The 27,733-nt window shown below is 44.1% G+C and overlaps 5 protein-coding genes across 8 annotated transcripts in view; 4 read left to right on the plus strand and 1 right to left on the minus strand.

The window, feature by feature from the left end:
- The window catches only part of znf410 (zinc finger protein 410), a 75,063-nt gene that overhangs the window by 32,526 nt on the left and 14,804 nt on the right, over window positions 1-27,733 (plus strand). The window lies entirely within an intron of this gene.
- On the plus strand, window positions 4,370-10,327 carry naa30 (N-alpha-acetyltransferase 30, NatC catalytic subunit). The gene is made up of 4 exons (XM_057016173.1): window positions 4,370-5,426; window positions 5,913-6,036; window positions 6,266-6,321; window positions 7,264-10,327. Exons 1-4 carry the CDS (start codon window positions 4,569-4,571, stop codon window positions 7,399-7,401), a joined length of 1,176 nt encoding a protein of 391 aa, XP_056872153.1. The 5' UTR covers window positions 4,370-4,568; the 3' UTR covers window positions 7,402-10,327.
- On the minus strand, window positions 10,298-15,489 carry LOC130515712 (armadillo-like helical domain-containing protein 4). Of its 3 annotated transcripts, none has more exons than XM_057016157.1 (9): window positions 15,264-15,489; window positions 13,942-14,387; window positions 13,627-13,827; window positions 12,570-12,875; window positions 12,319-12,462; window positions 12,053-12,205; window positions 11,920-11,951; window positions 11,669-11,815; window positions 10,298-11,600 (listed from the first exon to the last, which is right to left on the minus strand). In XM_057016157.1, the coding sequence occupies exons 2-9, from the start codon at window positions 14,366-14,368 to the stop codon at window positions 11,526-11,528; spliced, it is 1,485 nt and encodes a 494-aa protein (XP_056872137.1). In that variant the 5' UTR covers window positions 14,369-14,387; window positions 15,264-15,489; the 3' UTR covers window positions 10,298-11,525. The 3 variants fall into 3 exon arrangements, with proteins under 3 accessions (XP_056872137.1, XP_056872138.1, XP_056872136.1); XM_057016158.1 differs by having other exon boundaries at window positions 13,627-13,888; window positions 14,045-14,387; window positions 15,264-15,488; XM_057016156.1 differs by having other exon boundaries at window positions 13,627-14,387; window positions 15,264-15,487.
- actr10 (actin related protein 10) lies at window positions 15,839-21,432 on the plus strand. The gene is made up of 13 exons (XM_057016168.1): window positions 15,839-16,050; window positions 16,889-16,961; window positions 17,047-17,129; window positions 17,208-17,316; window positions 17,555-17,662; window positions 18,210-18,277; window positions 18,387-18,466; window positions 19,048-19,083; window positions 19,210-19,289; window positions 19,369-19,442; window positions 19,838-19,919; window positions 20,257-20,458; window positions 20,555-21,432. Exons 1-13 carry the CDS (start codon window positions 15,974-15,976, stop codon window positions 20,734-20,736), a joined length of 1,254 nt encoding a protein of 417 aa, XP_056872148.1. The 5' UTR covers window positions 15,839-15,973; the 3' UTR covers window positions 20,737-21,432.
- Window positions 21,572-27,453, plus strand: LOC130515727 (vascular endothelial growth factor A-like). 2 transcript variants are annotated; one of them, XM_057016181.1, is made up of 7 exons: window positions 21,572-23,097; window positions 24,444-24,477; window positions 24,565-24,761; window positions 24,860-24,933; window positions 25,012-25,047; window positions 25,137-25,199; window positions 26,991-27,453. In XM_057016181.1, exons 1-7 carry the CDS (start codon window positions 23,032-23,034, stop codon window positions 27,025-27,027), a joined length of 507 nt encoding a protein of 168 aa, XP_056872161.1. In that variant the 5' UTR covers window positions 21,572-23,031; the 3' UTR covers window positions 27,028-27,453. The 2 variants fall into 2 exon arrangements, with proteins under 2 accessions (XP_056872161.1, XP_056872160.1); XM_057016180.1 differs by having other exon boundaries at window positions 22,862-23,097; window positions 25,134-25,199.

Here is a 27,733-nt window from a genome sequence, read left to right on the forward strand (position 1 = left end):
TGAGAAGGTGGGACGGCGGAGTATTATTATCATTGATTAATCTCTCCGGCTGATCACCAAAGGAGAGCACGGCCCTCTGGAACAGCTTAATGGCGGCACTAATGATGAGCTCCATTAGTTTAATATATGCTTTTATCGCTCTGCCCTTAGATGACTGCACTGTTTCATTAGACATGTCTGCCTCATATCTCACTTTGCACCCAGAGGAAACTGTGAAGGGATTAATTTTATGATGGACCCCCTGCCTCCTCCTCCTGCCTCCTCCTGCCTCCTCCTCCCTCCTGCTCCCTCCCTCCCGCTCCCTCCCTCTCTCCCTCCCTCATGCAGCTCGGCTCCCGGCCGCAGCCACGGGGACCCAGGAGGAATAGTGTCTTTGTCGCCCTGCCGTTTTTCAGAGTTGAGGAACAAGAGGAGTTTAATCCTCATTGTCCAGGAGACTGCAGAGGGTGAGGGGGGTCCTCCGGCTGTAAAATGATCCAACTGGCCCCGACTAATCCCCTCCTAACCCCCACTCCCAGGCCTGACCCCCCTCCCGGACTTAATTCATGCCCGGGCCCTTACTAGAATGTACACAAACACATTTCTAAAAATTCGAAGCTGGGTTTGGATGTGAACAACATCACAAAGTAATAAACTTTCCCCACAATCTCAACAACTTAATGGACAATAATTTATTCATAGTTCTGCGGTAAGTGGTATGGGGGTATTTTTAAGTAGGATTTAACTTAATCACCTACATATAGGCTTAATCAACCAGTAATTCATCTTCCACTCTGGGGATCCTCACCACCAGTTGAGGTATCTAACAACTAAGGCCCCCACCATCTTCGCCGCCGCCATCCACAGCCACATAAACACTTTTTTTTGTCCATTTCATGTGTGTGTTCTGAGCCGCACCGATAAGGAAGCAGCCAGAATTAGCATCGACTGTAACTGGTGCGGTGCGTGGATGTTTTTTGGTGGCGGCGAATAAACGACAAATAGCCTCGTGTCGTCGTCAGCCCGATTAGCGGTGATGTGGACATGTGTGTCCGTGCACGAGCGCGCATCTGTATGTATGTATAAAAACATTATTGTTCTTCTCATTAGCTGAAGGATTATTTTGAGATCAAGCAGGACGCGGCTGGACGTCTGTTTGACGTTAAGTCTCCGTCTAATAAGACGGATGCTCTCCAGTCTGTACAAATCATCCCCTTTGATTTTTTTCTACCTTTGCGTGAAGCCCTTCCCTCCCTCTCCATCTCTCTTCTGTCTTTATTTCTCCTCTGTCTCCTCCTCTCTTTCTTTTTCGGTGCTCCTCCCTGAGTGACAGCTCAATGCCCAACTCTCCCAGGCTTATCTAGCCTCAGCAGATGGTTGACTTGGATCACTGTTCATACGCCACGATCTGGGCCTATGATAAAGACTGTAACAGAGGGAATATTTGCCATCTCTTGCTAGCGTTTGCTTTCTTCTCTCTGCTCCTCTTTATCGACACTGTCATTTCTACCCTTTTGTCCAGCTCTGTCTGTTCTTACCTGGACTCGGATCCAGTCTTCTCCTTGTCGCCGTCCTCCACCTTTCACCACTTTCCCACCCACCCCTCCTCGGTCCGCCTCATCTCTGCCATCCCTCCATCTCTCTGTACTGGATCTGGAGCTGCGTGATTGTCTCTGCCTCCCTGCTGGGCTGGCGCCTGTCTAAAGGGCCCCAGGACCCCTCACACACTGAGGGTCTCCAGCCATGCCAGAGATGCCCTCTCTCCTCTCCTCCCCGTGTCTTCTCCCCTCACCTCCTCTCACTCTTATCAGCTCATCTGGTCCCTCTTCATCTCTCTGGGACAGAAGAAAAGGTCAAATAAATTTTTTATAGCTCTCCATGCCGTCCAAATTAGAAATGTAAGCGTTTTTGGCCAGATATGTTGTCTATCTTTTGTTTGTTTTAAAATGGTAGCAATATGTAAGAAAACGCAGGCAACCCTCAAACTATAGCAAGCAGAAGCTCTAGTAGACTCACATTGGTTGCTTTTATTTGTTTCATTTGCAAGATCACTGCATTTCAATGACTGATGTTGTGTTCAGAGGCTTGGACTGGCCAGTTTCTGTATACTTCACTTGCCTGGATTGGTTATTTCATGTCCTCCTTGTGTTTTCTGTTCAACAGAGTCCCGCAACAAAGCACAAGGAAAGGATATAGCCGCCACCCCGAGATGAAAAAGGAAAGGACCGACTGCTGCCATGACAGTGATATGAATGAGACCAAACACCAAAGCGTCTTGTCTGACGGTGGGACTTGAACGCAACATACAGTAAATGAGCTGAGTTTGATGTGTGCTGGTTAACATTAGAGGGAAAGGGGACAAAAGCGAGCGGAGATCCTGTCATCACGGGGTGGAAATACAAAGGAAAACTGCTTAAATGTCTGAACTAATACATCTAATGATGCCAGCGTGGGTGCACAAGGGGAAAAAAACCCTCTCCTGACATTCATTCTCTTTCTCTTCGATACTCCAGACAATTTGCAGCCATCTTAATCTGAACGGTGGAATCTGGCAACGACACAGGAGCACCTGCATCCGTCCAGCCTGACCCGCTTTTGTTGCGGTCCAACCCCCTAACTTTAGCCCCTAATTAACCCAACAGAAACTAATTAAATACAGCTCTTGTGGACCAGACGCCAAGCAGAGGGGGAAAAAAGACATTAAAAATAGGAGGAGAACATGGGGAGGTGAACTGAGGGAGGCAAGTGAGCCAATATGACAAGCAGGAGTAGGAGAAGGGAGGGGTAGGAAAGAGGAGATCCAAGGGTTGGCCTGCAGCCCCTGAGACCGCTTCAATCAGAAAGACTGGGAGAGAGATTCGAAAGAAGAGGGTATTTGGGAGTCTTTGTCAGCCTGAGCTGCAGAGCTTCGCGCTGACCTTATGTCTCTTTACACTCACTGTGATTTTCAAGGTATTTTAGACTCGTCCTCTTGGATGAGCACGGTTGCCAACTTCTGTAATCACAAGCGCACCAGTCACATGATGCAACTGACGCCCTGGAGATATTTGGAAAAGGGTAGATGCAGGATGGAGAGGGGAAAAGAAGGAGGAGGATGACGAAAAAGGAAGGTGTATAAGGGACGGTGCTGTATAAGAGAGAAAATGTATAAATATGGGTTCAACCCAGCCAAGTGTCTTTGGCAAGAGGCTGCTGCTCCTAGTCTCCAGGACTGCTCGCTAAGTGATAGAGAAAGTAATTAAGAGAAGCCTGTTCAAGTAGATAGGCCTGTAAAGGAGATTTGAAAAGGGGGAACTGATTGTGCATGTCTGATTCCAGCTCTTCAGAGTTCTCAGCCCCAAGGCTTAGCTTTCAATGGACCATTTCTGTCTCGGTCTTTTTCTCTATGACACACAAACAGACAAATGTCATGTATCAAGAACATATAAGGTCAAGGTGACTCAACATCAAGGACAAATGAGGTTTTCGCTCACTGCCTCTGTTCCTGCGTATGAGAGGGCATGTTTAATCAAGACATCGCCTTACTGCATTCAGAAAACTGCAGTTGGGAAAGTTTTTGTGATGCATTTTTAAACTTTAAACTGTGTAAACTGTGTGAAGAAGACGGAGCAACACTACCATCCCGGATAGATGGTGGCATCTGGCTGATAAACCTGAATCAGAAAACTCAAACCTCTTGCCAGTGGTAGTTTGATCATAAGATTGATTAATCAAATTTTATGTAATGTTTTAAAAATACCATCACTATCCAAATCACACATTCCAATTTAAAAGGCCAAGCATGTATGTACTGCAGTATATCATTCACCAAAATATGAGAAAATTGTTTTGTTTTTTGTTGTAAACGTGATGCCATTTAAAATCAGTAGTAAAATGTTTTTAAGACGTGCGTTTCATGTGAAAATAACTAGAGAAGGCATATAAGGGTCAAACACACGTAATGGAATGAAATATAAAATGTGTATGACCCAATAAAGGCCCGAGGCAAACCAAGACGCCCAAAACCCGGTAAGAATTGGTAATATATCGACATCTTCTGGAGATATTTAGAATTACACTTGTGATCAAACAAACAAAAAAACGAACTCATTCATTAATAACTAAAGAATAGTTACAATTTTACGTCCTCTGCAGGTCCCTGAGTAAACAAGTAATCTATGTTATAGATTTCACAAAATCTTAACGCACTGAATTTCACAAAGGGGGAGCAATTTCCTTTCTTCCTGTACCAAAAAGGTAATATCATTAATAATTAATACTATATATGGCCTGAATATATAATAAAATCACACTACTGTAAGTTATGAATGAATGACAAAACTCGATTGTGTCGCTCGTAAACCACTGTCGTAAAACGCTGCTGGATTCTGTTGCAATGGCGTTTGCAGCGGCAGCACTTTACGGCAGAAGGGAAATCGAGGAGAAAGCAGCGACGAACGTCGCCAGCAGATATATAATTGTCACAGGCGCATCGGATTTATGTAATATTCGGTGAACTTGATCTTATATTGTGGGTTTATTCCTTCGCCTTGTGGATGAGATTTTGTTCGACGTTTTACAATCGTGACTCTCCACCTTAATGCGGTGGAATGGCCACAGTGCCGCCTGGGCCTAGTAGCGCACTGCCCGCATCCCCGGCTGATATTTCCCCATTTCCCACTGCTGGGAACGTGGAGGCGGCGGAGGAAGACGGGGAGCCGGCCTGCCGCAGGGAGGAGCGTGGATTCATCAGTACGGGAAAGAAATCTGTAAGCGAAGTCAAAACGTCGCTAAAGAATAAGAAGAAAAACATGCTAGCTCGTAGTAGCCCGGCAGCGCTGCACCTTAAAATTCAAGCCAGAGAGCAGCAACAGTTAAACGGCTTGGCCAGCCCTTCAGAGGACGATGACAGCCACCAACATTCAGGAAACCGGCCTGACAATCCGAGACCGTCCTTGGACAACTGTGACAGCGGCAGCGGTGCTTGCAACGATGATTTGTCTTCTGTTAAATACAATAGTGAGCATTTCCAACACGAAGGCCACAGCCCCTTCTCCAAAAACGGTAGTCACTCTCCGCTGGTTAACAATAGCATGAACGGAGTGCCGGGGCTCACGAGGACTGAGGGGGCCCACGGCCGCTCCGGGGAGGACGGCAAAGAAGACATTTTTGACCACCCGGAGGCACCGAGACCACCGAGCGTCAAGACTCAAGAGGCTACGGGTCCAGGCGGGGTCAGTCCTGACAACGACCCGCAGCAACCGCTCTCAGCGGAGATGGCCAGACTGGACCTGGGCACTTCTTCCAGCCAGACGGAAGCAGACAGCCACGGCATTTGTTATGTCCGCTACGAGTCCGAGCTTCAGATGCCGTGGATCATGAGACTGATCACCAAGGACTTGTCTGAACCTTATTCGATTTACACTTACAGGTACTTCATCCACAACTGGCCACAGCTCTGCTTCCTGGTGAGTGTGACGGTGAAACACGTGACCTGAATACCTGTGCTTCCGGCCCAACTGACTGCACGTGGGCAGGTCGAGTCCAGAGATCTGGAGCTTGGTTGAGAGGGCCGACAAACACCACTTGAACACACGGAGATACCCCGTGATGACTGCACGTTTTGGAATTTGTATTGCTAGCAGCTGTCGTGCACATGCCTCACAAGGATCTTTTAGACTTGGTGTTGTGTAATTTAGCTACAATCTATGGTTGTGCAGGGGAGAAACAATAATGGCGCAACAGGGACTTTGGGTGTTTATCAGTGGTGTGTGGATTTTTGCTGGTTTTGTCTCTAAACCTGGTCTTCTGTTTATCATCTTTGCCTCAACATCACACGCTTCCTTTTTTTTTGAAGAGCTGCATGTGACTAAAGAGGAAAGGCCTTGAAACAAGGGTCAGAGGTCAGCTCTTTGAGTCTGACAGCTAAACTTTCTCTGTCTTGTCTGACACAGGCCATGGTGGGACAGGAGTGCGTCGGGGCAATAGTATGTAAGCTTGACATGCACAAAAAGATGTTCCGTCGAGGCTACATCGCCATGCTGGCCGTGGACTCAAAACACAGAAGGAAAAGTATCGGTGAGATATGTCTTTGTCTCTTTATGTACATTACAGCCGAGTCCATGTTGTGCAGCAGCATATTTTTATACTTTGATTATCAATCCTTTAATGCAAACTGAAGGGCTGATAAGTTAGACGCTCCCGACTGAAGTGTGACCCTGTCAACCTACTGAGCTGAGCAGGAATGTTGTTTTTCCAAAAGCTCATGTTATATTTGTGCCACTGACTTCAGACTTTTCTTTTTTAGGTACTAATCTAGTGAAAAAGGCCATCTATGCCATGGTGGAGGGTGACTGTGATGAGGTAAGTTGCAGTAGAGGAGTGTATCGCCTCTGTTTTTATGTAGCGGTCTAGAGGCGGTCCGTGTTTCAGGAAAAGTGAGACGTTCGTTAACATCGTGGTGCTGACATGCGAGGGGGAGCTTTAATATACCTGATGTTGCAAACGCCAAGTCGGCGTTTTAACTCGGCGTTGATGTCAGCAGGACACGGTGTGGAACAGCTCAGTGGCACAAAGGGAGCACAAAAAATACTCGTCTTTTGTCAATTCTGTCAATAATCATGTTTCTTTAGCAGCAACTATAGGCGCCAACTGACTATACATTTCCTCTCATTAAAAGAAAACAACCAAAATGAACTGTTAACGGTCTCGTATCTTTGTTGCACTCGTTTATTTCACTTAAGGTGAAATGTATTTCAAATGCCGTTTACACTGTGCATTTGTTGAAAGTTAGACACTTTGATGTTACAATTGATCTATTACCTCTTTGTATCATTCAGCAGAAAGAGAATCGTTAATGCCTTTCTTGTTATTTGATAATAACACTGGTACAGATATAGTCTTGTCACTTAAAACTAAAATAAATCCCCCTCAAGTTTTCTGTCTCTTTCGTTGTACTGATGTCTTCAGTCTTTACTTAGAAAACAGCATTTTCTGTTGTTTTTCAAGTGGGTTAGGTTCTTTACCGTGCGAGTGTTGCTGTAACAGCACAATCAGCCACACTGGAGACTTTTCTTCCAGAGGAGCAGAAACTGCCAAACACCAACAGCATGTAGAGCTGAGGCTTGTTGAGCCTGTTGAGTGCTGCGTGATGTGTGATTTCAAGCTCCATAAACCTCAGCTGACTGCGGCACAAGCAGCCTACAAGAACCCAGCGCATCCTTTGAACCGGCTTCTGTGATGGGAGGAAATCCTGGTCAACCAGTCTATATAAAAGCATGCTCACGCGGTTGTGTCTCTCCTCAGGTCGTATTGGAGACCGAAATCACCAACAAGTCTGCCCTGAAGCTGTACGAGAACTTGGGTTTTGTCAGAGACAAACGGCTGTTCAGATACTACCTGAACGGAGTGGACGCACTGCGGCTCAAACTGTGGCTCCGCTAGAGGAAAGACGAGGGGACAGGGAGAACGGGACAGCGGGTGCTGCTCACCTCACTCACTATCAGCCCGGAAGCCTCAGCTCCCTCCTGGTGGTTTCACACTAATAAACCCACACATACATCTCCAACACACACACAAACAGCCACACACAGAAGTATGCACATAGGTATGCATAAACATGCAAACACACCCTCCTTTATGTCCTCGATCTTTGAACAACTGTTGTTTGGACAGAAATGGACTGACATCCAGCCTGGGGGTTTCATCAAGAGGCTCCTGACCCCTTATTTGACAAGGAAGTCTGGGCAGCCTCTGGAATAACCTTGACTGGGGATGTTTTTGGGTTGTTGTTGTTTTTTGTTTTTGTTTTTTTTAAGCTTGGGTGCCACATTGTCAAGGTGACAAGGCATGAGGCAGCTCAAGGGGGGGCAAGGAGAGGACAGTACTACACCAAATCCTACAGATCCTACAGGACAAACACAGATTTAAAGAAAACACAACAACCAGGAACGCAGGGCTGTAAAAACAAACTGAAGAGAAGAAACTGTTGTGGAGTTTATTTTTGTGTTTCTTTTTTAACCTTAAAAGTTGAACAGTTGACAGAAAAGGTATAGTATGCCTGTGTGGTTTGTACCGCCTCTTTTGTGTTTCTTTATTCTTTTTTTTTTTTTTTTAAACGAGTGGGCTACTTTTGTGCTTCTGTGGCACGGCCGGTGGTCTGTTGAACATGTGTGGTTGTGACGGCGCGTGCTTGATTGGAATCGCACGTACTGTCGGCAACAGCCACTCCCTGCTGCTGTTTCATTCACCTGCCTCGATCTTCAGGACCGAAGCCTGTAAAGATATGCATGCATTTAGTTCAGTGCGAGTGCTGCGGAAAAGGCGCGTGTTTATTAACCAGTCGGGGGGGAAAAAAAGAACCTTCCACACCCTCCCTCGGGGAGGATCACTCCAAATTTCCAACAATAGAACCGTTTAGTCTGCTGACCTTTTCCAAAGTCCCTGGAGGAAAGGGAGGTTTTCCCAAAGGCACTGCCAGCTGCTACAGAAGTCCTAGAGAAGACGACATCTATCAAGAGTCCTTGCCAGTTATGGTGATGGGGCAGTCGGACGTATTCCGAGTGCACTTTTCCCCCCTTCACCACGCTTCCCCAGTTCCGGATGTTCAATTATGGCGCGTGTGCAAAATGGATAAGTATTCTCTACAGACTGTATTTTATTGATTTCATGTGAGAGTCTGGACTTGCACGTGTTTAACTTCATCAGTCCACAGTGCCCTTAATTAACAAGCCCCTCCCCCAGCCCCGCCAGAACATCCAGTCCGCACGAATTATTGGAAATACCTTTTTCTTTTTCTTTTTTGCTTCAGCTGTGTTCCCCGAAAAAGTCAAAGATTGGATGCAATATTTTGGAAAAGGGTGCACGTGTGTGTGTGTGAATGTGCATATCCACCTGTTCCCTGCTGTTCACATCCCAAAGCTCCAAAACCAGAGCCTTTTGTGATGGTTTTTTTTTTTTTTTTTTTTTTTTTTTTTTTTTGCTCGCTCCAGCTTTATAAACACAACGTGAAGGAACAAATGTCTTGCTTTTATTTGGCAGAGCCTGGGTTGGGGCGTCACAGCCGTCAGTAATCTCCAGATCAAAATTCTGAACAGATCACAAATGCATTTCAGTGTCGGGTCTCTTCTCCTCGTGGCGCCCGTCTCGTTTATTCCTGCGTGCGGCGCTCGGAGCAGGATGCGGCGCAGCGTCCTGCCGTGTGACACAACCTCAAGAGTAAGGTCTTGGTAGATATTGACAAAACACAGGATCTTTGGAAATACGCGAGTGGAACGACGTGGACCGATGTAGCCTCTATGAAGGACACTACGGGACTTGGGTTGACTCCCTTTCAGTTTTTCAGGAAGGGGGAGTAGATGTTTACAGTATTTCCACCACATTACAATTGTCCGTATCGGTCTGTAACTGCGTTTGGAGCAGCAGATCACCTGTTTGTTCTTTCATTTTTGTTCTCCAGATTTGTATTCGAGTGTCGCTCTGTCAGATATACCGAGGCGCATGTTGTGAATCATCTGATGGGGAGAGGGCGGTTTGAGTTGATTTATCACCTTCTGAGTTTTAATTTCTGTGAGGTTTTACCCCTTCGAGAGGAGTGACTGCAATAATGAGCAGCTTTTTGTGGGTATATGAAATGCTCTAAAACATAAACTACTTAAGGCCACTGCTGGAAATTGAATCAAAACCGTGCATCTAATTGTATTTTTTTCCAAAAATGGCACAGGCTACCTTTTTTCCTTTACACGACTGGCACGTGATGGGCAACATCTTCTCTGGTGCTCAAAAACCATTGAGGAGGTGTCATTTTTAGGTGAGAGGGTCCGTTATCTTCCTTTTCTTTTTCCTCTGGCAATTCCAATAGGTTTAAGGGCATTACTGTAGGTTGCAAGGAGCCCAAAAAGGTGCTGTGTTACCATGGTAACAGACTGAAGGGCTTCATCAACAATATCTGTTTGTATCCATGGTCGAAGGTGGCAGTTTTGGTCTCTCTCTCTGATTAAGGGTTTGGAAAACTTGACATGCCAGTTCAGTGTTGAATCATTTTTAAATCCCCCCCCCCCGAAGCAATTGCTTTCTTTATTTTTAAAATCATGGCTATGCTAAAATCCCCCCCAACAAGTAATCAGCCAACCACAGGGGCTTCCTGCTGTCTTTACGGTGGCCATTGAACCACCCTCCTCCACCACCACCCACAAAAATGAGCAAAAGATATATAAACATATATATTTTTTGCATGTCAGAGTTGTTTCCCCTCTTCCTTCTTCCTGTCCCCTCTGTAGAATTTTGATCTGGAAATGTCCAATAGCTTTTATTTAATGTGGAAAAAGAACACAGAAATAAATTATTTGATTTTGGTTTTTTTAATACTGGCTCATCTTGTGTGCTGTGTGCTTCTTTTTTTTTTTTTTATTTCAAACATATTACAGCCGAGTCGGTCGGACATTTATTTGACCATGTTCTCTTTCTAAAACGAGACAAAAATATCCACTTTGTTACAATACACCAACCCCAAAACAGTATTGCTGCATATGAACAAGCAGTTGTGTTTAGTACAGCTGGATGCCAAAAGATGAGGCCTGCGTTACAGTTACTGCGTCAGAACACAACGTTTAAAGCTTCAGGAGATGAAATGTGTTTATGCTTTTCAGCAAACGGAACAAAACAGTTGGAAACAGCTAAACACATTTATTTTTTAGATCTATACACAGGGTTTGTACTGGTGCTTGAAATCCTTGAAAATGCTTGAAATTTAATGTGTTTTTATGGTCTGAAACATGCTTGAATTTTGGGTCTAGAGCCTGTTGGTACTAAGTGAAATTGCCATTTTGAAAGCATTCATTTGTATCATAGACAAATTTACATGCTTAAAAACCAACCTTGAAAGTCTTAAAAAATGTACTTGAATTTGACTATGAAATATGTGTACAAACCCTGTATACAGTATAAACTTTATTATAACTTAAGTATTTTGCATTATTGCAACACATGCAATTAAATCAACCAAAAAATATATACAGTACAATACATTTCCCAAAAAAAAGGTATAAAATGGAAGGAGAAAGAAACTGCTACATACACTACCATGACTTAACAGAAGTCGGCTGCAAACAGTGTGTTGGTGTTTTTATTTACATTATTATTGTGGGCGAATGCAGCTCTCCATCAGCCCTTTTTAAACGCTCGGCGGAGAGACCAGTTCCAGGACTTTGCAAGCATAGCATTCCTCCAGGCTGACAACCTTGCTAGTGCATCGCTTTACAAGATCATTTTTCAATGATGGCGTGGAGCCGTCACGCCAACTCTGCCGTGACACCACCTGACAACACTGAGAAAAGTGCTCACATTGATGTTATGAGGAATATTTGGGAGGACACACACACACACACACAAAGGAGACCTTTGTACAGCCGCTGTCACATTCTGAGTATCAGATGAGTCATAGCCAAACAGCCTTGGGTGGGTAGAGACACGGTTGTCATAGCGATAGGGATTTTTCTTTTCTTTTTTCTTTTTTTTTGCAGAGCCTCCGATACGGGATTGGACGTTTACAAAAAAGTAGGTCCAGAGGGTCAGAACTCATCCTCGGAGCTGTCGGCGAGCAGCATGGCTTGGTCCTGACTGCTGCTCCCCGTTTCTCCGGTTTGCTGGGAAGAAGAAAACTCCTTAAAAGACGCCCGATTGTCAATGAGAAACAAACTTTGAAGGGACGGACCTGTTGTCTGGTCTTCGTCCTCTGGTGCTTGAGATTGTTCCTCCTTTTGCGGTGAATCGTTCTGATGCCGTACAGGACGCCGACGATTAACAGGGCCCCAGAGATGCTGATTCCAACGGGGGCCAACATCCCGGACACATAACCTGCCTGGGGGAGTGGAGGAAACTAGTGAAGAGGTGTACTCCAGGTGAGCTCAGGCACTGTCCCTTGCAGCTCCAAATGGTTAAGCTTAGAAATAAAGAGGCTCTAACCTTTTCTCTAATCAGTTCCAACCAGCTCCGCACTGCAGGAAAAATCCACACATTTACCAGCGTGACCTTAAATGTTGCAGAACTCATCATTCAGGCTAAAAGACAGATGATGCAGAAAAACATGCTAGCCTACTCAGCCCCTGGTTGCGTTGAACGCAGACGGAAGGTAGAGGAAACATGCAGATCGCAGGCCCCATGGAGGAGGAGTCCGGCGTCGCCGTTGCGTCCTCTTCACTCTTATCTTCCAGAGATTCTTCAGAGTTCTCGTCCTCTTCATCGGGATCCTCTGTGAGGAGCAAACCAGAGATATTTCGGGCCAGAATCTCTTCTTAAAACATCCCCAGCCTGTAAATCTTAATTAGATCCTTGTTAAACCTTAATGCTGCTTTATTCTCTCACCGTCAGACTCCATCGCCTCCAACCCTGATCTGGATTTGTGTTGATGGGTTGTCACCGTTAAAGCTGTCACGGCGTGCTGGTCGGATGAGAAGGTGGAGCCACGGGTGGACAAATTTGCCTCTAATTTTGGCATCTTCGAGGCACCTGATAAATAAATCAAGAGTGAGGGAATATCTGTGACTTTGAGCCAGAAAGAGTAAAAACACAGTTCTAAAGAAGAGAGTCTCTGTCGGAGTGATTCCCCAGGTCACCTCCAGCGGGTTGTGGGGAAACAGAAGTGCTGGGGAATGTGGTCGGCTCTAGCTGCTGCCTGCCAGACGTCTGCCAGGGTGGCGTCCAATCTGGAAGTGGTGAGGTCGGTGAGGATGAGGGGCCTTCACTGTCGGCGGGAAAGGGAGGATGGAGGTTGCCGGGCGCCAGCGTGACGGCTGACGCCGTGTCGGGTGGAGCTCTTTCCAATACAGCATCTTCCAAGGGCTCAAAGATGAGAGGGAGCGCTTCTGATGACATGGTGCCTTCCATGGCCTCATCCGGGGACAGCGGGACCACCATGTCCGCTGCGAGTATATGAGACAAGACGAGGGTCAAGCTGGTTGACAGGTGGAAGGATTTTCAGCCCACATTTTACCCGTCAGCGATAGAAAAGAACACGAGTTCTGCGGAGGCTTCCCTTTTGGGCTTAAATATCTCCAAAGTAAGCGGAATATACTTTAACTAGGCTGTAAAACTGCTTCGGGAATTGACGATTTTTTTCCTGCATCCTTCTATAAGGAAGAAGCTTCATCAAACGGACAAACCCCAGTGGATGCTGGGAACACATATTGACTCAGTCATACTCACTAATCCATCTCTATTTTACCTTGCAGAAAGAAAATGCTGAATATCAACATTTCTGTTTCTTTTGGACGTGGAAAGTGGATAAAAAAAGAGGTTGTAAATCAAATGTATAAAAGAGGTGTGAGATTACTACTGTACAACGCACCGTTCCTTTTCTGGCACTTGTGTGTGTTCTCACATTTCCTTCCATGCCCGAGTCAAAAATAGAAAGTAATTAGAGCGCTAAGGGTCTCGGCTGGGGCTCAAAGTGGAGGAAAAGCAGCAAAGGGAGCGCCTCCGTTGTTAATAATCTAAGGCAATCTCTGCCTCTAGACTTTTCTCCTTTACATTTCACTTTTACATGTAGCCTCACTAAAGCCTGTTTATACTGAATAGCCCTAATAAAGGGCAGATCTTTGCTAACCCTTAAAAAAAGAAGAAGAAATTGAGCACCACTGTGCACATGCATGGCCATTTTCATGGTCTATTCACCTTCACTGGCCCTGGTTGCCTCAGTCCACACACTTTGTGGTCCATCATCTCTGGGCATCAAGTTTGCTCCGATATCAGGTAAGAGAGGATCAGGCTGGGAGGATCCAGTTGGTCCATAATGATCCCAAAATGGCGTGGAGGTCCGAGGGGTGGCGAAATCCAAAGGAGGGATCGATGATGGATGGTGATCGGTCCGATCTGGTTTATGTTCCTTATCTTTGGCGTCACCTTGGTCTCTGCTCTCCCTCTTTGTGATATTCATCTGGGGTAAAATGGAGGAAGGTGCTGAATTTCCACGCAGAGGTAACCTGGCAGTCAGCACATCTCCCTGTTTAGGTGTAACCGGATGGTCCAGGAACAGAGGTGACACTGAAGACGATTGTCTTCCAGAGTCCCTCGTCTCAGATGCGATCCCAACCTTTTTTATCTCACTTCTGTTGTTCCAGGCCTCTCCGCCAGCCACGCTCGACCCAGATCTTCCACCATGGCCGTCCCCGTTTTCTCTCTGCGTCACCACAGCTGCCCCCGTGGGTGTTTCATGTGGGGCGGCTTCTCCTCCTGCACCTACTTTCCAGAGCAGCCCACTCACACCTGAGTGGCCAGACCTCAGGTGTTTGGTTTCCAGCGAGCCGACACACTCTCCGGAACAGTTGCCGTCCTGGCTGTGGTGGACTGGAGTTCCACACACGCAGAGGCAGATCCCAGTCAGGAGGAGGGGGCGGAGGGTCTTGAACAGCATCATCTCTCTCACACCTTATTCCCTGTAAAGTGGATGCAAATTGAAATGCCGACAGGCTCAAAGCAGCAGACGTGTGGTCAGAAACAGAGTGAACATGGCGCATTTAAAGTACAATGGTCAGAATGACTCCTACGTGCAATCGGTTGTGAATAATGTGGATATAAACTCCTTATAGTCACAGACTCGTCTGGCTAGCATGGCCACCCACACATTCTTCATCTTCACAGGGCTTTAATTAATTTATGGCCTTCTGGACCAAGTCTGCAGAAAACACAGACACATTTGTATGGATGGATGCCCTGAAACCCTCACTTTGTTGTTTTGGATACAGTGGTGAACTGTAAAAGGGAGAGGGAGGGGATCTGACACAGCAAATCTTCCGCTCCCCCTCAGTGTTCCTCCTAAAAATAGCAGCAGGTTTTCTATCCTGTAGCCTACATAAAGATCCATGAATGTTACATTTTCTCATTACATAAGCCTAAATCTCCGCAGTAAAACAAGGAACAGCCATTTTCATAGTCAGAATCCTATTTAAATGCGAGGTACAGATGGGAACTGCACGTGGCGCACATGATTTGGCATCATTGATCACCCAATGATCGATCACAGTTGTGGGAAAGATGGATGATACAAACTACTTTTCCATGATGTCCGAGCGTGACAAAAACACGTCAGAGAGGAAGAGATCACCCTGATTCCAGCAATGTCACAGCACATCCCACTTTGCCACCAACATGCGCACGTCCCCTGGAATCGATTAACGCGCTCAGACGCGTCTCACATTGCGAACATTTGAATTCGGATGCGAGCTGCGTTCCTGCACAGCGTCTGACAACGACAATGCATTCTGATTGACAATTCGCGAACAAATGCGTAAAAGGAATCAAATAAACTTTACCCTCCTGTGCTCATGATCGCTCCACCTGTAAGAGACGCAGCTTCTCCCGCAGCGCGCAAAAGGATTTGCAGGGACACGAACGCGTGAAGGCTGAAGGATGAGAGGCTTGTTGTCGTGCAGTTCAGCGTCACCGACTCAAAGTCTCTATCCACGCCTGCTTCATGAGGGGTGCCAAGAAATATGATAAATATGACGCCTGACGACGATGGACGTACAAATGAATCAAAAGTCATTTATTCAGTCGTGCAAGACTTGAAGAATGACAGAGACTGAAGAAACCTCCCACTGACCTTACTTTTTTTTTTTAAAGAAAGTATTTTAACTTTCTTTCTTATAGCACAAAAAAGAAGTGTGATAGTACAATTAAGGCTTCTCATTTTTATTATCTTTAAAAATATGATTAATGATATGATGTCACATCGTTGCAACAGTGTGACGTGATATCCGTGAATGGGTTTGCCTTCAATAAACTGTTATTCTAAAGGAGCGTGCGGTAAATGTGTTAATATTTTTTGCTTTTAAATGGTTCCTTTTTGGAAAGTTCAAGAAAATGACGTTTTGATCAGGCACCTTGACGTGACGTCATCCTGTCTCGGAGGACCCGACCCAACCCCACCGGAAGACAACAGATTTTTTATCCATTTCATACGATGCAAATTTGGAATTATCAACGCTAACTATCGGCATTTTTTCCAGAAGAATTTGGTACAATGCCCTTGTTTGACGGCTTAGTAAGTGGAGGAGAGAAAACTGCGATCGTCATTGACTTGGGAGCGGCATATACAAAGTGAGCGTCAGTTGCTATCGCATTGTTTTTCAATAGATCCATCCATTTAGCATAATATCTCGGCGAAATTTTCTTTATTCTCTAATCACAACTGATCGGCACTTTTAGCAGTAAGATTCCACAGTTGCAGTATGTACGGTTTCTATACGGATGTATAGCTGTACCAATGCTAACTGATGCTAATGCTAAGGTTTGGCATGTTACTGTTCAGCTTATTCAAAATGCAAGATAGTGTCTAATCTATATAAATATGTATGGTTATTTATGGCTTCATGGTGAAGTGCACTGCCCCATAAACGCATTACAACACCATGACATTATGCTACCATTAGAATGTCCAATTCAGTAGTAGCTAAACGCATGTTAAATTATTTACGTAGCCAGAAATGCATGGAATGCTGTTGAAACATGTGTTTATATGTGGCTAAATTATAAAGTGACCCAGAATTTTATTGTGACATAGACGATTGATCTTTAAAAGTAAGTAGGTTTTTGCACCCGGAGAACAAAAGTCTTTAGCAATAGTAAATGCTGGTGTAAGTTGCTGAACATTTCATCCTGTTGATTAGAAACCAGCCCAAGGCAAGTCACATGAATATCAAGAGATCAAATCCTTTAATAAGGTTGCATTTGTTTGTTACTTAATTCTGAATTTGGACATTTTGAGTTGGTGGGTTTAAAATAATACGTCTTGGCTTTATACCAACAACTGCTACAATTAACTACTAAAAAAAAATCTCCCCAAAAACGTTAAACTCCATTCACTTGTATGGCTATATGTGGCTGAATTGGGAACTGTTGTGTTATTGCTTGTGTTTGACCCTTATCTCCCTTACAGATGTGGCTTTGCAGGGGAAACGGGGCCCAGGTTCATAATTCCGAGCGAGATCAGGAAACCAGGACAACAGCAGGTGGGACGGCAGCATTTTTTGCTGTGTGGAAATACTTGCATTGTCCAAAATGTTAACTGAATGTGACTCAATGTCATGTTCGCAGGCCATCAAAGTAGTTCAGTACAATATCAACACAGAAGAACTTTATGCCATCCTCAGAGAGTTTATCCATTTACTGTACTTCAGGTGAGGCTGCTTTGTTTGTTCATAAATGTCTAAATGCAAGAGTTGAGCTCCCTAAAATCCTCCTATTTGTCTCATCAGGCACCTGCTTGTGAATCCTCGCGACAGAAGGGTGGTCATCATCGAGTCCATCCTCTGCCCGTCTCACTTCAGGGAGACACTCACCAAGGTTTTCTTCAAACAGTTTGAGGTATCAACACAAATTTTATCTGTTTTATAGAATCTGGAACCTAATTTCTATGGTTTTTACACATGTGGAATGTAAGTAATTTTAAAATATATGCCAAAATCTTTTAAATCACGCTCAATGCTCCTCCTGTGCTTATTTTTATTTTTTTTCCAACACAAATGACCCTTTGGTAAATGTAAAAACTGTCTTGTTTCCTTCTTTGTGTCTAAGTTGTTGCTGTTGAACTTTATTTTGCCAGGTGCCATCTGTGCTCTTTGCTCCAAGCCACCTCATGGCCATCATGACTTTGGGCATTAACTCTGCCCTGGTGATGGACTGTGGATACACAGAAACACTCGTCCTGCCTGTATCCTTTTATTGTCCAAGAGGAGGAACACACAAGTCTCAAAGCTGCCCACTGGGACATGAATTGTTTACAGTTTGGGTGGACAAAAATAATAGATTAATAAATAATAGATTATTATATATTATATGTATTATATACATGAAACGAAGCTTTGCATAGTAAGAAGAAAACATAAAAAAACCTCAATATTATATATAATAATATAATATAATTCTCTCTCTCTCTATATATATATAGATAGATAGATAGATAGATAGATAGATAGATAGATAGATAGATAGATAGATAGATAGATAGATAGATAGATAGATAGATAGATAGATAGATAGATAGATAGATAGAATAGAATCTTTGGATGTTGGACAGTACTTGTAACTAAGGGTGAGCTGTAGGTGTACCTTGTTTTTAAAGAAGCATTTGTAGGGATAAAAAATGAATTTGTTTTCCATCTGGAAGCAAGAACAAGATTCAGTATTAACTTTACCCTTTTAGAGGTCAAGCAAATTTGTATCTTATAGAATTGTTTCCGCCTTAATTGTGAGATTAGGTGTATGAGTGCACTCCTATCCTGCCAGCTTGGGAGGCATTGCCTTTGGGAGGGAAAGCCATCCATAAGTAAGTAGCTCTTCAGGACAGGAGTGGGAGGATAGTGTTTTGGTAAACTATAAAAAGAAATAGATCCCTTTAGGGTGGAAATCATGGAAATCTTTTGTTTTTCTTGCAGAGAGTTAGATGGGCTCCTCATAGAGCAGTGCACAGTGGACACAGATGCAGCTGCTGGACAGAGCATACCTGCTGTCATCGGTACTCACTGGCATTGGAATTACTCTGTTTCTTTTAAGTCCCTTATATCTGATAAATTTGCCTTACAGTACAGGGAAAAAATGTATTGTTTTTGACCTGTGATGCGTCATTAATAGGAATGGCGGTAAATTATACCTACTGCATGTACTCTATTTTAGCATTCTTGCACCAAACAGAACCATTGTGAGCTCTGAGGTTTGCAGCAGAGAGGAAGCAGCTCGACACACTCATCTGCATCAATAATTAAGAGTCGCTCACTTGACTCAACTGGCACCTCTGCAGTGAGCTCTGAAGGGCTTAATCCCACCTCAGGATGAAAAATACAAGAAGTCTGCAGAGTTTATAAACTGTATTAAAGAAGATTATGTTATTATCATCTATTTTCCCCCACAAATCCTCCATATGCATGTGCACAGTCTTCTAGATGAGTCTTTATGTGACAGTAGGGATCATATACTGAGGTTTTCTCTCGCATTCCCCTAATCGCTGATGTTTGAGTTTAATGGAAGAGCCACATAACTGATTTGCACCGAAGTGAACTACAGTTATTTGATGTAGCTCTCTTCTCTTTTTGCGTTAAGGAACAATCCCAGAGGAGACTGTGGAGGATATCAAGGGTAAGTTTGAATAGTTTATTTTCATGTGATCTTTTTTGGCTCACAAATTTTGTTCTTTTAGTTTCAGAAAAGCTGAAACACAAACACATTTTTTCATTTTCAATGATCATTTTTTGGTTCTGGCAGCTCGAACATGTTTTGTCAGTGACCTTCAGAGAGGTTTAAAGATCCAAGAAGCCAAGTTTAACCTGGATGGATCAGCTCAGGTAAACATCTAGTTCTAGACCTTTGCATCTAGTTACAGTCATTAATAAGCCATTCAAATGATTCGCCTCTGTTTTTTAGCGCCCTGCTGATCCTCCCGATGTTGCATATCCTCTGGATGGTGAGAAGATACTTCACATAAAAGGATCAATCAGGTAGCTGACCAAATATGCGTTCAGTGGATTCACATTATTTTGGCCTTTTAAAAAAAAATTATTTCATCCTTCTTACACCTATCACTAAAGTGAGTAGTTTTAGTGCACATTAGAACCCTGTTACTTCAGGGAGGATGACTACAGATGGGTGAGCTTCAGGGCCTAGTTTTTCCTTAAGAATAGTGACATCTAGCGGCGGATTGCCCTTAAAGCAGCAACTCGATTTGGTCCCGGTAGTCACCTTTACAGTAAATAATCAGAGGAATATGTATGTGGTGGAGAAGTGCCATCACACTGTGTAAAAAAGACTTTAAATCCCAGTATTTTTATAGCAGTTCTCTGAACACTGCAGAGCAAATGCATCATCTGTCTTTATTATTATTTTTTCCTAACAGGGACTCTGTGATGGAGATCCTTTTTGAACAGGACAATGAAGAAAAGAGTGTTGCCACCCTCATTCTGGATACCCTCGTCAAGGTACAGATAAAATATGAAAACTATACGATAGATACAATCTGCTTCCTAATTATCCTGCTGGAATCCTTTAGTGTCTTTGGCAGGCGGAACGCAAGAACCTAGTTTTTTCTACTCCAAAAAGAGATTGATTACGCAGTTTGACGTAATGTGGTTGCCATGGCAATGTGGGCTACAGTGTTGTTTTGTTTCTCCATTGGGAACCATGTCAGCAGAGCACAGCCTAATTAATCTCTGTAGGTCCAGAAGCAGCAGCGCTGATGTGTGTGCCCTTAGACAAGCCTATATATATAATGTGACTATGCAATTTTAATGTTGGGATTTGTTCATGTGTCTCTAGTGCCCCATTGATGCTCGGAAGGTGCTGTCGGAGAACCTGGTAGTGATCGGCGGCACCTCCATGCTGCCAGGTTTCCTCCACCGACTCTTGGCTGAGATACGCCTCCTGGTGGAGCAACCGAAGTACAGCAACGTGCTGGCGAGCAAGAGCTTCCGCATACACTCTCTTCCAGCCAAGCCCAACTGCACCGCCTGGCTTGGAGGTCAGAGATGAAGTTCTTATCACCCTGGTGTTAGAATTTGTGGAAAATAATCGGTGCGTATTTGTAAACCATTATTCCTGTCTTCATACTGTACAGGTGCTATTTTCGGAGCACTTCAGGATATACTGGGCAGCAGGTCTGTGTCTCGGGACTACTACAACCAGACAGGCCGCATTCCAGACTGGTGTTGCCTGAGCTCCCCTCCACCAGAATCCCTGTACGAAGCAGGAAAGACCCCTCCTCCACTGATGAAGAGAGCCTTTTCCACAGAGAAGTAGTTTGCGAGGTCGTTCAAGCAGCATATTATTCTTTACCCAAACAGAACACTGCAGTCATTTAAGTGTAACTTACTGTTATTTGTGAACTACAGGCAGTTGTACTTGTTAGGAAGGTATATTTATTCCTCCCGCACTGATTCAGGACTGTTTGACGATCAGGTGAGCTGGATTCTGACCACAACCCAACACATCTGGTAAATTAAGGAGGGCAAAATGATATTCAAAACCACTTAAAGTGTGAGAATTTCAGCTAGATTTTAATGAATGTGCTTCACATAGCAGCATCTGTTTGTGTAGAAGACTCACGTGTGGATGTGTTGGAAGTGAAACTTAAGAAGCAAAACAAAAATATGGTTTAAAAAAAAGCAGATGTGACCACGGGGGGTGGGTGGGGGACCATGTCCCAGAGGGATTAAAACCAAGCTTCTCTTATTTATTTTACGGGCTGTGCTTTCATTGCCCACGTGTTGCAAGTTATTCCACATGATAACACTTTTTATAGTTGGGCGGATTTGTTGATGTGAAATTTCAAATACAAATGCCTCCTCCTGTCACAGCTCTGAAAAGCAAATCGGACAAACCAAACCAAATTTGGCTGCATGCGTTTGTTCATAAACTGTAACACAACCTTCCCGACCACCTCGTCTTACTCTGTAACTTGTAAACGAAAACATTAAAAGCGTCATATTGCTCATACGTTCTGACCTTTGTTTCCTAAAATGGTGAAACTATAAACACATACCATAATAATTTGCTATGATTTTAAGACTTTACGTTCAAATTATAATATTGTGATTAGTCTTTAAGCTTTTGTGGACTGTCCAGGACCCAGTCCAAACATGTCCCTCGTGTCCCTGATTTGTTGACTGTATTTGTGATTTGTAGGTCACGCTAAAACGGTTGCGTAACAGTCGGCCGTCAGACAGAATATAATCCCTGGTGATAATTCCCCAGCTGAGCCGTAACCTCTGAACTCACTGTTGTGCTTGTCCAAGAATGGGGGCAGCTCCGTTTGACCTTTCGGGTCACACGCTCGGCGCCGGTCCATCTCCGGGCTTGGGAAACGGTAGCATTACCCAGAATGCACCTGCCGCTCAAACACAAGCAAATGTGGGAAATGAGATGAGTCTCTTCAGGTTTCTGCAGATGATGTAGGGCCGGGCCATGGTCGCACAGATATGGTCTCCTGTGGTCACTAAAGATTCGCCCACATTTAAGGAAATGTAGGGCTACACAAACCCACCTGCTGCTTCTGCCACGGCGGAGGGAAACCCCGTCCTCCCTCGATGGGGACTGGGACTGGAGCATCAGTGAGGTTCCCAGAGACAGAAAGTAGCAGCAGCAGCTGTCAGTTTGACCTCTGGATTTCATACTGGGAGTCTGAGTAGAGGAGAGGAAACACCACCCCCCTCCAGAAAGTGGGTGAGTTATCGCTGTAGTGAGTGCTGGGACTTTGGGATCGCTGTTCACACACCCCCAAATCTGTCAGGATTTCACCTTTGCACAGGATAGCACGATGTTTAATAACCTTTAGAAACGCTCTGAAACTGTGGGAATAATATTTGCTTGTGCACATGGTACAAAATGCCCCGCCAAGAAAATACACCAAGTCTAATTGTAAAATTGCTGAATTATGTAATTGCAGTTCAAAAAATAGGCATCCTGATTTGGATCGGGCCATTTGTGAGGGGGGAAAAAGGGAGGAAAATCATTTGTGGCAGTCTTCTTGTCATTTACTGACCCTGTTTACGAGCTGCTGCAGCACCCAGCTGCTCCACCACCATGGCTCCAAAGAGAGGAGGGTCGTTTTAACGCTGTTTTCAGAACAGAGCAGACCCATAAATTTGTTGAAGCACATCTGAGCCCTCCCAATAAACACAAGAACACTGGTGTGACGTTTTCAGCCTGGAGCTGCGATCGATGCAGTTTTTTTGACACAACTTTTCACATTATAATCAATTTAGATCCTGTATTAGATTAAATGCAACACAAATCCTCTATGAAATGTATGGCTGGTTACTTTTACTAACGTAAAACCGACGTCGTACCACAAAAACCCCTCAGTGACCATAACGGATATGTTTAAACTAAGACAACTATCTCTTTTTTAGGGTCATTATAGATGAATATTCTTGTTTTTGTAATTACCGCGACGTCATTTGTGTTTGTGGCGCGCGCGCTCCGTCGCAGCTCGTGCTCGCAGAGGGACGTCATTTAAAAAGTCGCGCGCCGTCCTCACGCCTCTTCAGATGTTCCTTCCTGAGAGGAGCGGAGGTGCTGGTTCTGTTCGGCAACATGCAGCTTCTAATCGGAACCATGCAGCTCTTATTGGCCCTCGTGCTCCAGGTCGCACCTGCGCAGGTAAATCTGGGTTTTTAAATAATCGCACGCCCTTTTCTGTGAAGCCACAGCCATTATTGAGATTTGTTTTAGGAGTCCCGAAAGCTGACTTAGCATTATTATCACATGATATTATTTGAATCCATGTGCAATAATTTAAAAGCATAAAGTGACGAAAGAATTGATGATTCCTCAAACTGATGCGGATCAGGACCCAACTGGCGCATTAATAATTGTTGCCCCCAGAATCGGAATTGCAGTGAACATCAATGTTTTTAAACGATCACTTCTGGTCAGCAGTGATTAGGTTTTGTGGATTAAATCCACTTCTACTGTAAATGTAAAATGACGTGTAAAGAGGAACTGAGGTCATTCTCTTGAAGAGCAGAAACTGATGAGATCACCAAAATAAGGACAATAACAGGAATACGCTTTAGACCTTAGTACCAAACTCAGGGAGACAGAGTATCTCTTTTATCCTAATATTACAGATATTAGTTTAAATGGACTCCAACACACTGAGAAGTCAGTCCCTCACTAAAGAATCCCTGAACCCTTTATGAAGTGGTCCAGTACCACCTATAGAGGGGATGCTAGTATTATTCTGAGGTTTTTTTTAATTACTGTAGAACCCTGCACGTTTGAGTACAGTCCTGCCTGTTTGACCAAACATAAAAGCCCTTCTTGGTTAAACTGTTGCCCTTTGTAGCGTTTGGTGTTCTCACATCGCATCAGTGTTGGCAGAACATAGGGATGCAGCAGAGAGGTGAGGAGCAACAAAGACACTGTTGAGTTTCAGAACCAGAGGAGAGCCAAGATCAATCTAGCACTTGTGTTTCTCTTCAGTTTGATGCTCACAAATCTGGACTGGGAGTATGTGAGAACATGACTGGATTCACGCTGAGTCCTGAACCAGGCCTTTGTTTAAACCGTGTTTATTGTGTGTAAATCTCCCACGAGTGAAGATGACGGCTACTCTTCGCTGTTATTCTTTTCAGACTTTGAGGGGGTTTGCTTTCTTGTCATAATAAAACATTCTAGGGTTACGGTAGATGGGGCTGCTGGCGGCTCCTCTCGTCGATTTTTGCTGATTTGCACAGCGGTGCACCAGAGAAACCATGCTGCATCTTTGTTGCTCCGGGTTCGGGGGCTTTTCCTCTGATTGGCGGACTGAGTGTCAATGTAATGAACACCAAACTGGCTATGACTGCACAGGAATCGGTGTGTGAATGGGCTGTGAAACCTTTTGAAATACCCAATTTTGCCACAAGATGGCAGAGTTACCGCTTCTATGGACTTATACTTTTATAATTACCAACTTTAAATGTAAGTGGCTGTTTAATATCTATATTTTCACCTTTTTAAAGATTTCATATCCACCAGAAAAGGGTCCCACAAAAGGTAGGCACTCTGTTTGGCTTTATCACACCAAAAGCTATTCTCCTGCTCGCGCTATTTTAAAGCCTTAAGATTGAACTTGTCACGTAGTAATGACATTCCAAGAGGTGTGGGCAAAGAGCATGTGTCAGCCCATGGAGCAGCTGGTGGATGTAGAGCAAGAGTACCCTGGAGAAGTGGAATATACCTACATGCCTGCTTGTGTCCCACTTAAGAGATGCTCTGGTTGCTGTGGAGATGAGTATCTGGAGTGCCAGGCGACACTTGAAAGCAACATCACTCTGCAGGTGTGGCTGCATCTCTGATCACACCTGATTTGTGAACTTCCTTCACACCTTTGGGGTTAAAGATAAACATTCAGTTTTCACTTTTCCTCCCCTATCAGGTGATAAGAATTCAGCAGGCATCCATGAACTATGTGGAGATCACATTTGTAGAGCATCAAAGATGTGAATGCGGGTGAATCACAGATTCTTTCTATTGCAGCCTAAATTAATTTTTAAAAAAAAGCTAATTTTCAATTGTTTTTCATCCCAGATTAAAGATCCATAAGAAATCCATCAATAATAAAAGGTCAGTCAGTCGATTTGCTCTTTCTGTCTAAGACCTGAATGCATCAGCGAACATCCTCAGTGCACTTTGCTCTTCCTCCACTGCAGCAGTGACTCTGTCAAGAACAAACTTCGTCGGATGAAGCACAAGAAGGCAGCAGACGGCTGCGGGAAGTAAGAAATGGATTAGCTCAAAGACACACACACACACACACACACACACACACACACACACACACACACACACACACACACAGAAACACACCATTTTCTAATGTTGTAACCTCTGCTGCTGCATTCAGGATGGTTTCGTATTCAGCAGCACTTTAATCCACCGGCCATTTTGTGGCATAAATGAGTGTTTCTGTGGGTTTTATCTAATGACAGCAAGTGTGGAAATATTCTCAGGAAAGGAGGATGAGTTAAAAAAGAAATAGAAATGATGTGACCCAAACAGAAGTCAAGCCAAAGACTCCACAGATGTTTCACATCTGAATCAGCCTGAGTCCATATCTGTGCAGACAAATGTGCAACTGGCCACATGAGACTGACCAGAGATCAGACAGAGGCTGAGTATACTAGCACCATCATTCTGTATTCACGCGGGGGCTTTTGCTTTTGCTATTATGGTCAAATATGTTTATCTTTATGCCTTTTATTTATTTTAGCTGAAGGAAACTGCACTGAAGCTAAACTTCAGAGTAAATATATGAAAAAAAACCCAGAAGTATCTGAAATAATTATCCACTAGTGCAAGAAACAAATAGTAATACTACATATTTCCCAGCATTCATCACCACGTGTCTGTATATGATATGGGAGGTACATTTTTGGCCTTGCTTATATAGTTTTATGGTAGTCATGGACACACTCTAAGACTGGTCAGACTGGTCGCTCGATGGCAGCTGAACAGCTGAACTGCGCCTGTGATCTGGTGTCTGGGAACCCAGGAGACGGTGGTGCAGCTTCACCGCAGAGGCACCGAGCATGGCTGTTTTCATTTCCACCCCTATGTCTGAGGCTTTGGCAGCAAATGGAGCCTTTAGAATTAACCCCGCTGGGCCGTGCCAGATCAGACACAGAAGCTGCAACTGCGATCCAGATGCAAGACAAAGTGACAAACCTGGTTCAGGGTCTCTTTAGCCCAACACCGGACCTGCTGGTGGCCCAGCGACGGTTTCGGATCCTGTGTGGCCACGTTGGCCCGTGCTGATTACCTCACGTTGGTTCAAACCCCTTTTCCATTCCGACTTTAGTGGTTTGGAGAACACACATTTGCCGCAGTGATCATTTCTCTCATCACATCTGGGTGCCCTGAATTATGTGGCGGCGTTAGTGAAAATAAACTGCACTGCACTGCAGTTTCATATGAGACCAGATGGAGTAATGATCCACTTTAAAGATGTCACAGTGGCTTATTTCTGTGGCTGTTTAGGGACATGTTGCCTTTTCACGCACAGAGATTCACTTGTACGTGACCTCTGACCTCATATTTATACAGCCATATTTTTACAGACACACCTGAGGGTTGTGATGATATTCACGATCTTTTTTTAAGTGCAGCAGGTCAGAAAGCCTTATAGACGTGTGCTTTATGTACTTTAACCAATTTTTAATGGTTTAAATTGTGCATTTCAACCAGCCCTGTAAAATTGCCTCTAGCTGCGTTGCCATTCTTAGCAAAAATAGCAGCGTTTACTGACAAATTGCTATGAGCTCCCTCAGGTGTGAATATGAATAAATGTGTTTTTCCTCTGTTTACCCACAATTCTGTTGCTGGAGAAGCAAATCTCACTGGAAAACTGAGCAGAAGTTCATTAATAATGGATAATCCATATGCAATCATTAACACCCAACGTGTTGAATCATCCAGATCGTCCACCGTGATGTTCGGTTGTATTAATCTTCAATAATCAGTGCTTGCAGACGGTGATGCCAGACTGGTTGTGATTTCTGTCTTCTCAGGTGCCAGTTGTCACAAAACAAGATTAATCTGCACTGAGATGGATTCCTCTTTATCATTGTTTATCCAGCACATTTATCGAACATTCATTTTTGTCCACAACCTTTTTTTAAAAACTTTTTTGTTTATTTGCCATTGAATAATAATACCTGCAGTGTTTTTTTAATATGAAGACAGCAACATCAATGTTTATTTTACAAAAAGAGCTAATTTCTTTCATGCAAGAGACTTAAAATAGACACGATATTCACCAGCCAGAAGGTGTACAGACAATGATGTGACTGTTTACTGATTAACTGTCAGATCAACAGTCAAACTGAGGCTGCGCCATTGAGGACTCTGCAGAGCGACTATAATGCCATAAAAGCTCATTGTCTGAGGGTGTGTGTGTCTATGGAATCATTAAGCTACTATATATATCTGGGTTTTATGCTGTAACAAAATAAAATTTAATCCAAACAAGAACTCCTGTGTTGTCTGAAGCTCTTCTCAATGCACCTGCCTCTGTATTAAACACCAAGGGTTATTGTTTCTGTTGCTGTTGACATGTTCCTAACCTTTCAGAGGGTGGGAGAGGATGCAGGGGTGGTTTTGGTTACCGTTGCTCAGCACATTTCTCTTAACATGATGATGGGGGGGCGTCCAACATCACATTTCTCATTTTAAATAGACTTGAATCCCTATTGTTTCGCTAATCTAAAGTCGATTTGGCTGCCTTTTATGCCTGGGCCTGTTGTTCTGCAGA

This window comes from Takifugu flavidus, chromosome 19, assembly GCF_003711565.1.
Source record: "Takifugu flavidus isolate HTHZ2018 chromosome 19, ASM371156v2, whole genome shotgun sequence".
NCBI lineage: Eukaryota > Metazoa > Chordata > Actinopteri > Tetraodontiformes > Tetraodontidae > Takifugu > Takifugu flavidus.

Bases quoted from the DNA above. Each gene is read 5' to 3' on its own strand.
- actr10 (XM_057016168.1), top strand. From the start codon at position 15,974: ATGCCCTTGTTTGACGGCTTAGTAAGTGGAGGAGAGAAAACTGCGATC. The intron at 19,084-19,209 runs GTAAGTTTGAAT...TGGTTCTGGCAG, and splicing joins GACTGTGGAGGATATCAAGG to CTCGAACATGTTTTGTCAGT. The intron at 20,459-20,554 runs GTCAGAGATGAA...CATACTGTACAG, and splicing joins CTGCACCGCCTGGCTTGGAG to GTGCTATTTTCGGAGCACTT.
- naa30 (XM_057016173.1), top strand. From the start codon at position 4,569: ATGGCCACAGTGCCGCCTGGGCCTAGTAGCGCACTGCCCGCATCCCCG. The intron at 5,427-5,912 runs GTGAGTGTGACG...TGTCTGACACAG, and splicing joins GGCCACAGCTCTGCTTCCTG to GCCATGGTGGGACAGGAGTG. The intron at 6,037-6,265 runs GTGAGATATGTC...TTTCTTTTTTAG, and splicing joins ACACAGAAGGAAAAGTATCG to GTACTAATCTAGTGAAAAAG.
- LOC130515727 (XM_057016180.1), top strand. From the start codon at position 23,032: ATGCAGCTTCTAATCGGAACCATGCAGCTCTTATTGGCCCTCGTGCTC. The intron at 23,098-24,443 runs GTAAATCTGGGT...ACCTTTTTAAAG, and splicing joins TCCAGGTCGCACCTGCGCAG to ATTTCATATCCACCAGAAAA. The intron at 25,048-25,133 runs GTCAGTCAGTCG...CCTCCACTGCAG, and splicing joins AAATCCATCAATAATAAAAG to CAGTGACTCTGTCAAGAACA.
- LOC130515712 (XM_057016156.1), bottom strand. From the start codon at position 14,368: ATGATGCTGTTCAAGACCCTCCGCCCCCTCCTCCTGACTGGGATCTGC. The intron at 12,876-13,626 runs GTGAATAGACCA...ATATACTCGCAG, and splicing joins GGCAACCAGGGCCAGTGAAG to CGGACATGGTGGTCCCGCTG. The intron at 12,206-12,318 runs GTGAGAGAATAA...TGCTCCTCACAG, and splicing joins GGAGGCGATGGAGTCTGACG to AGGATCCCGATGAAGAGGAC.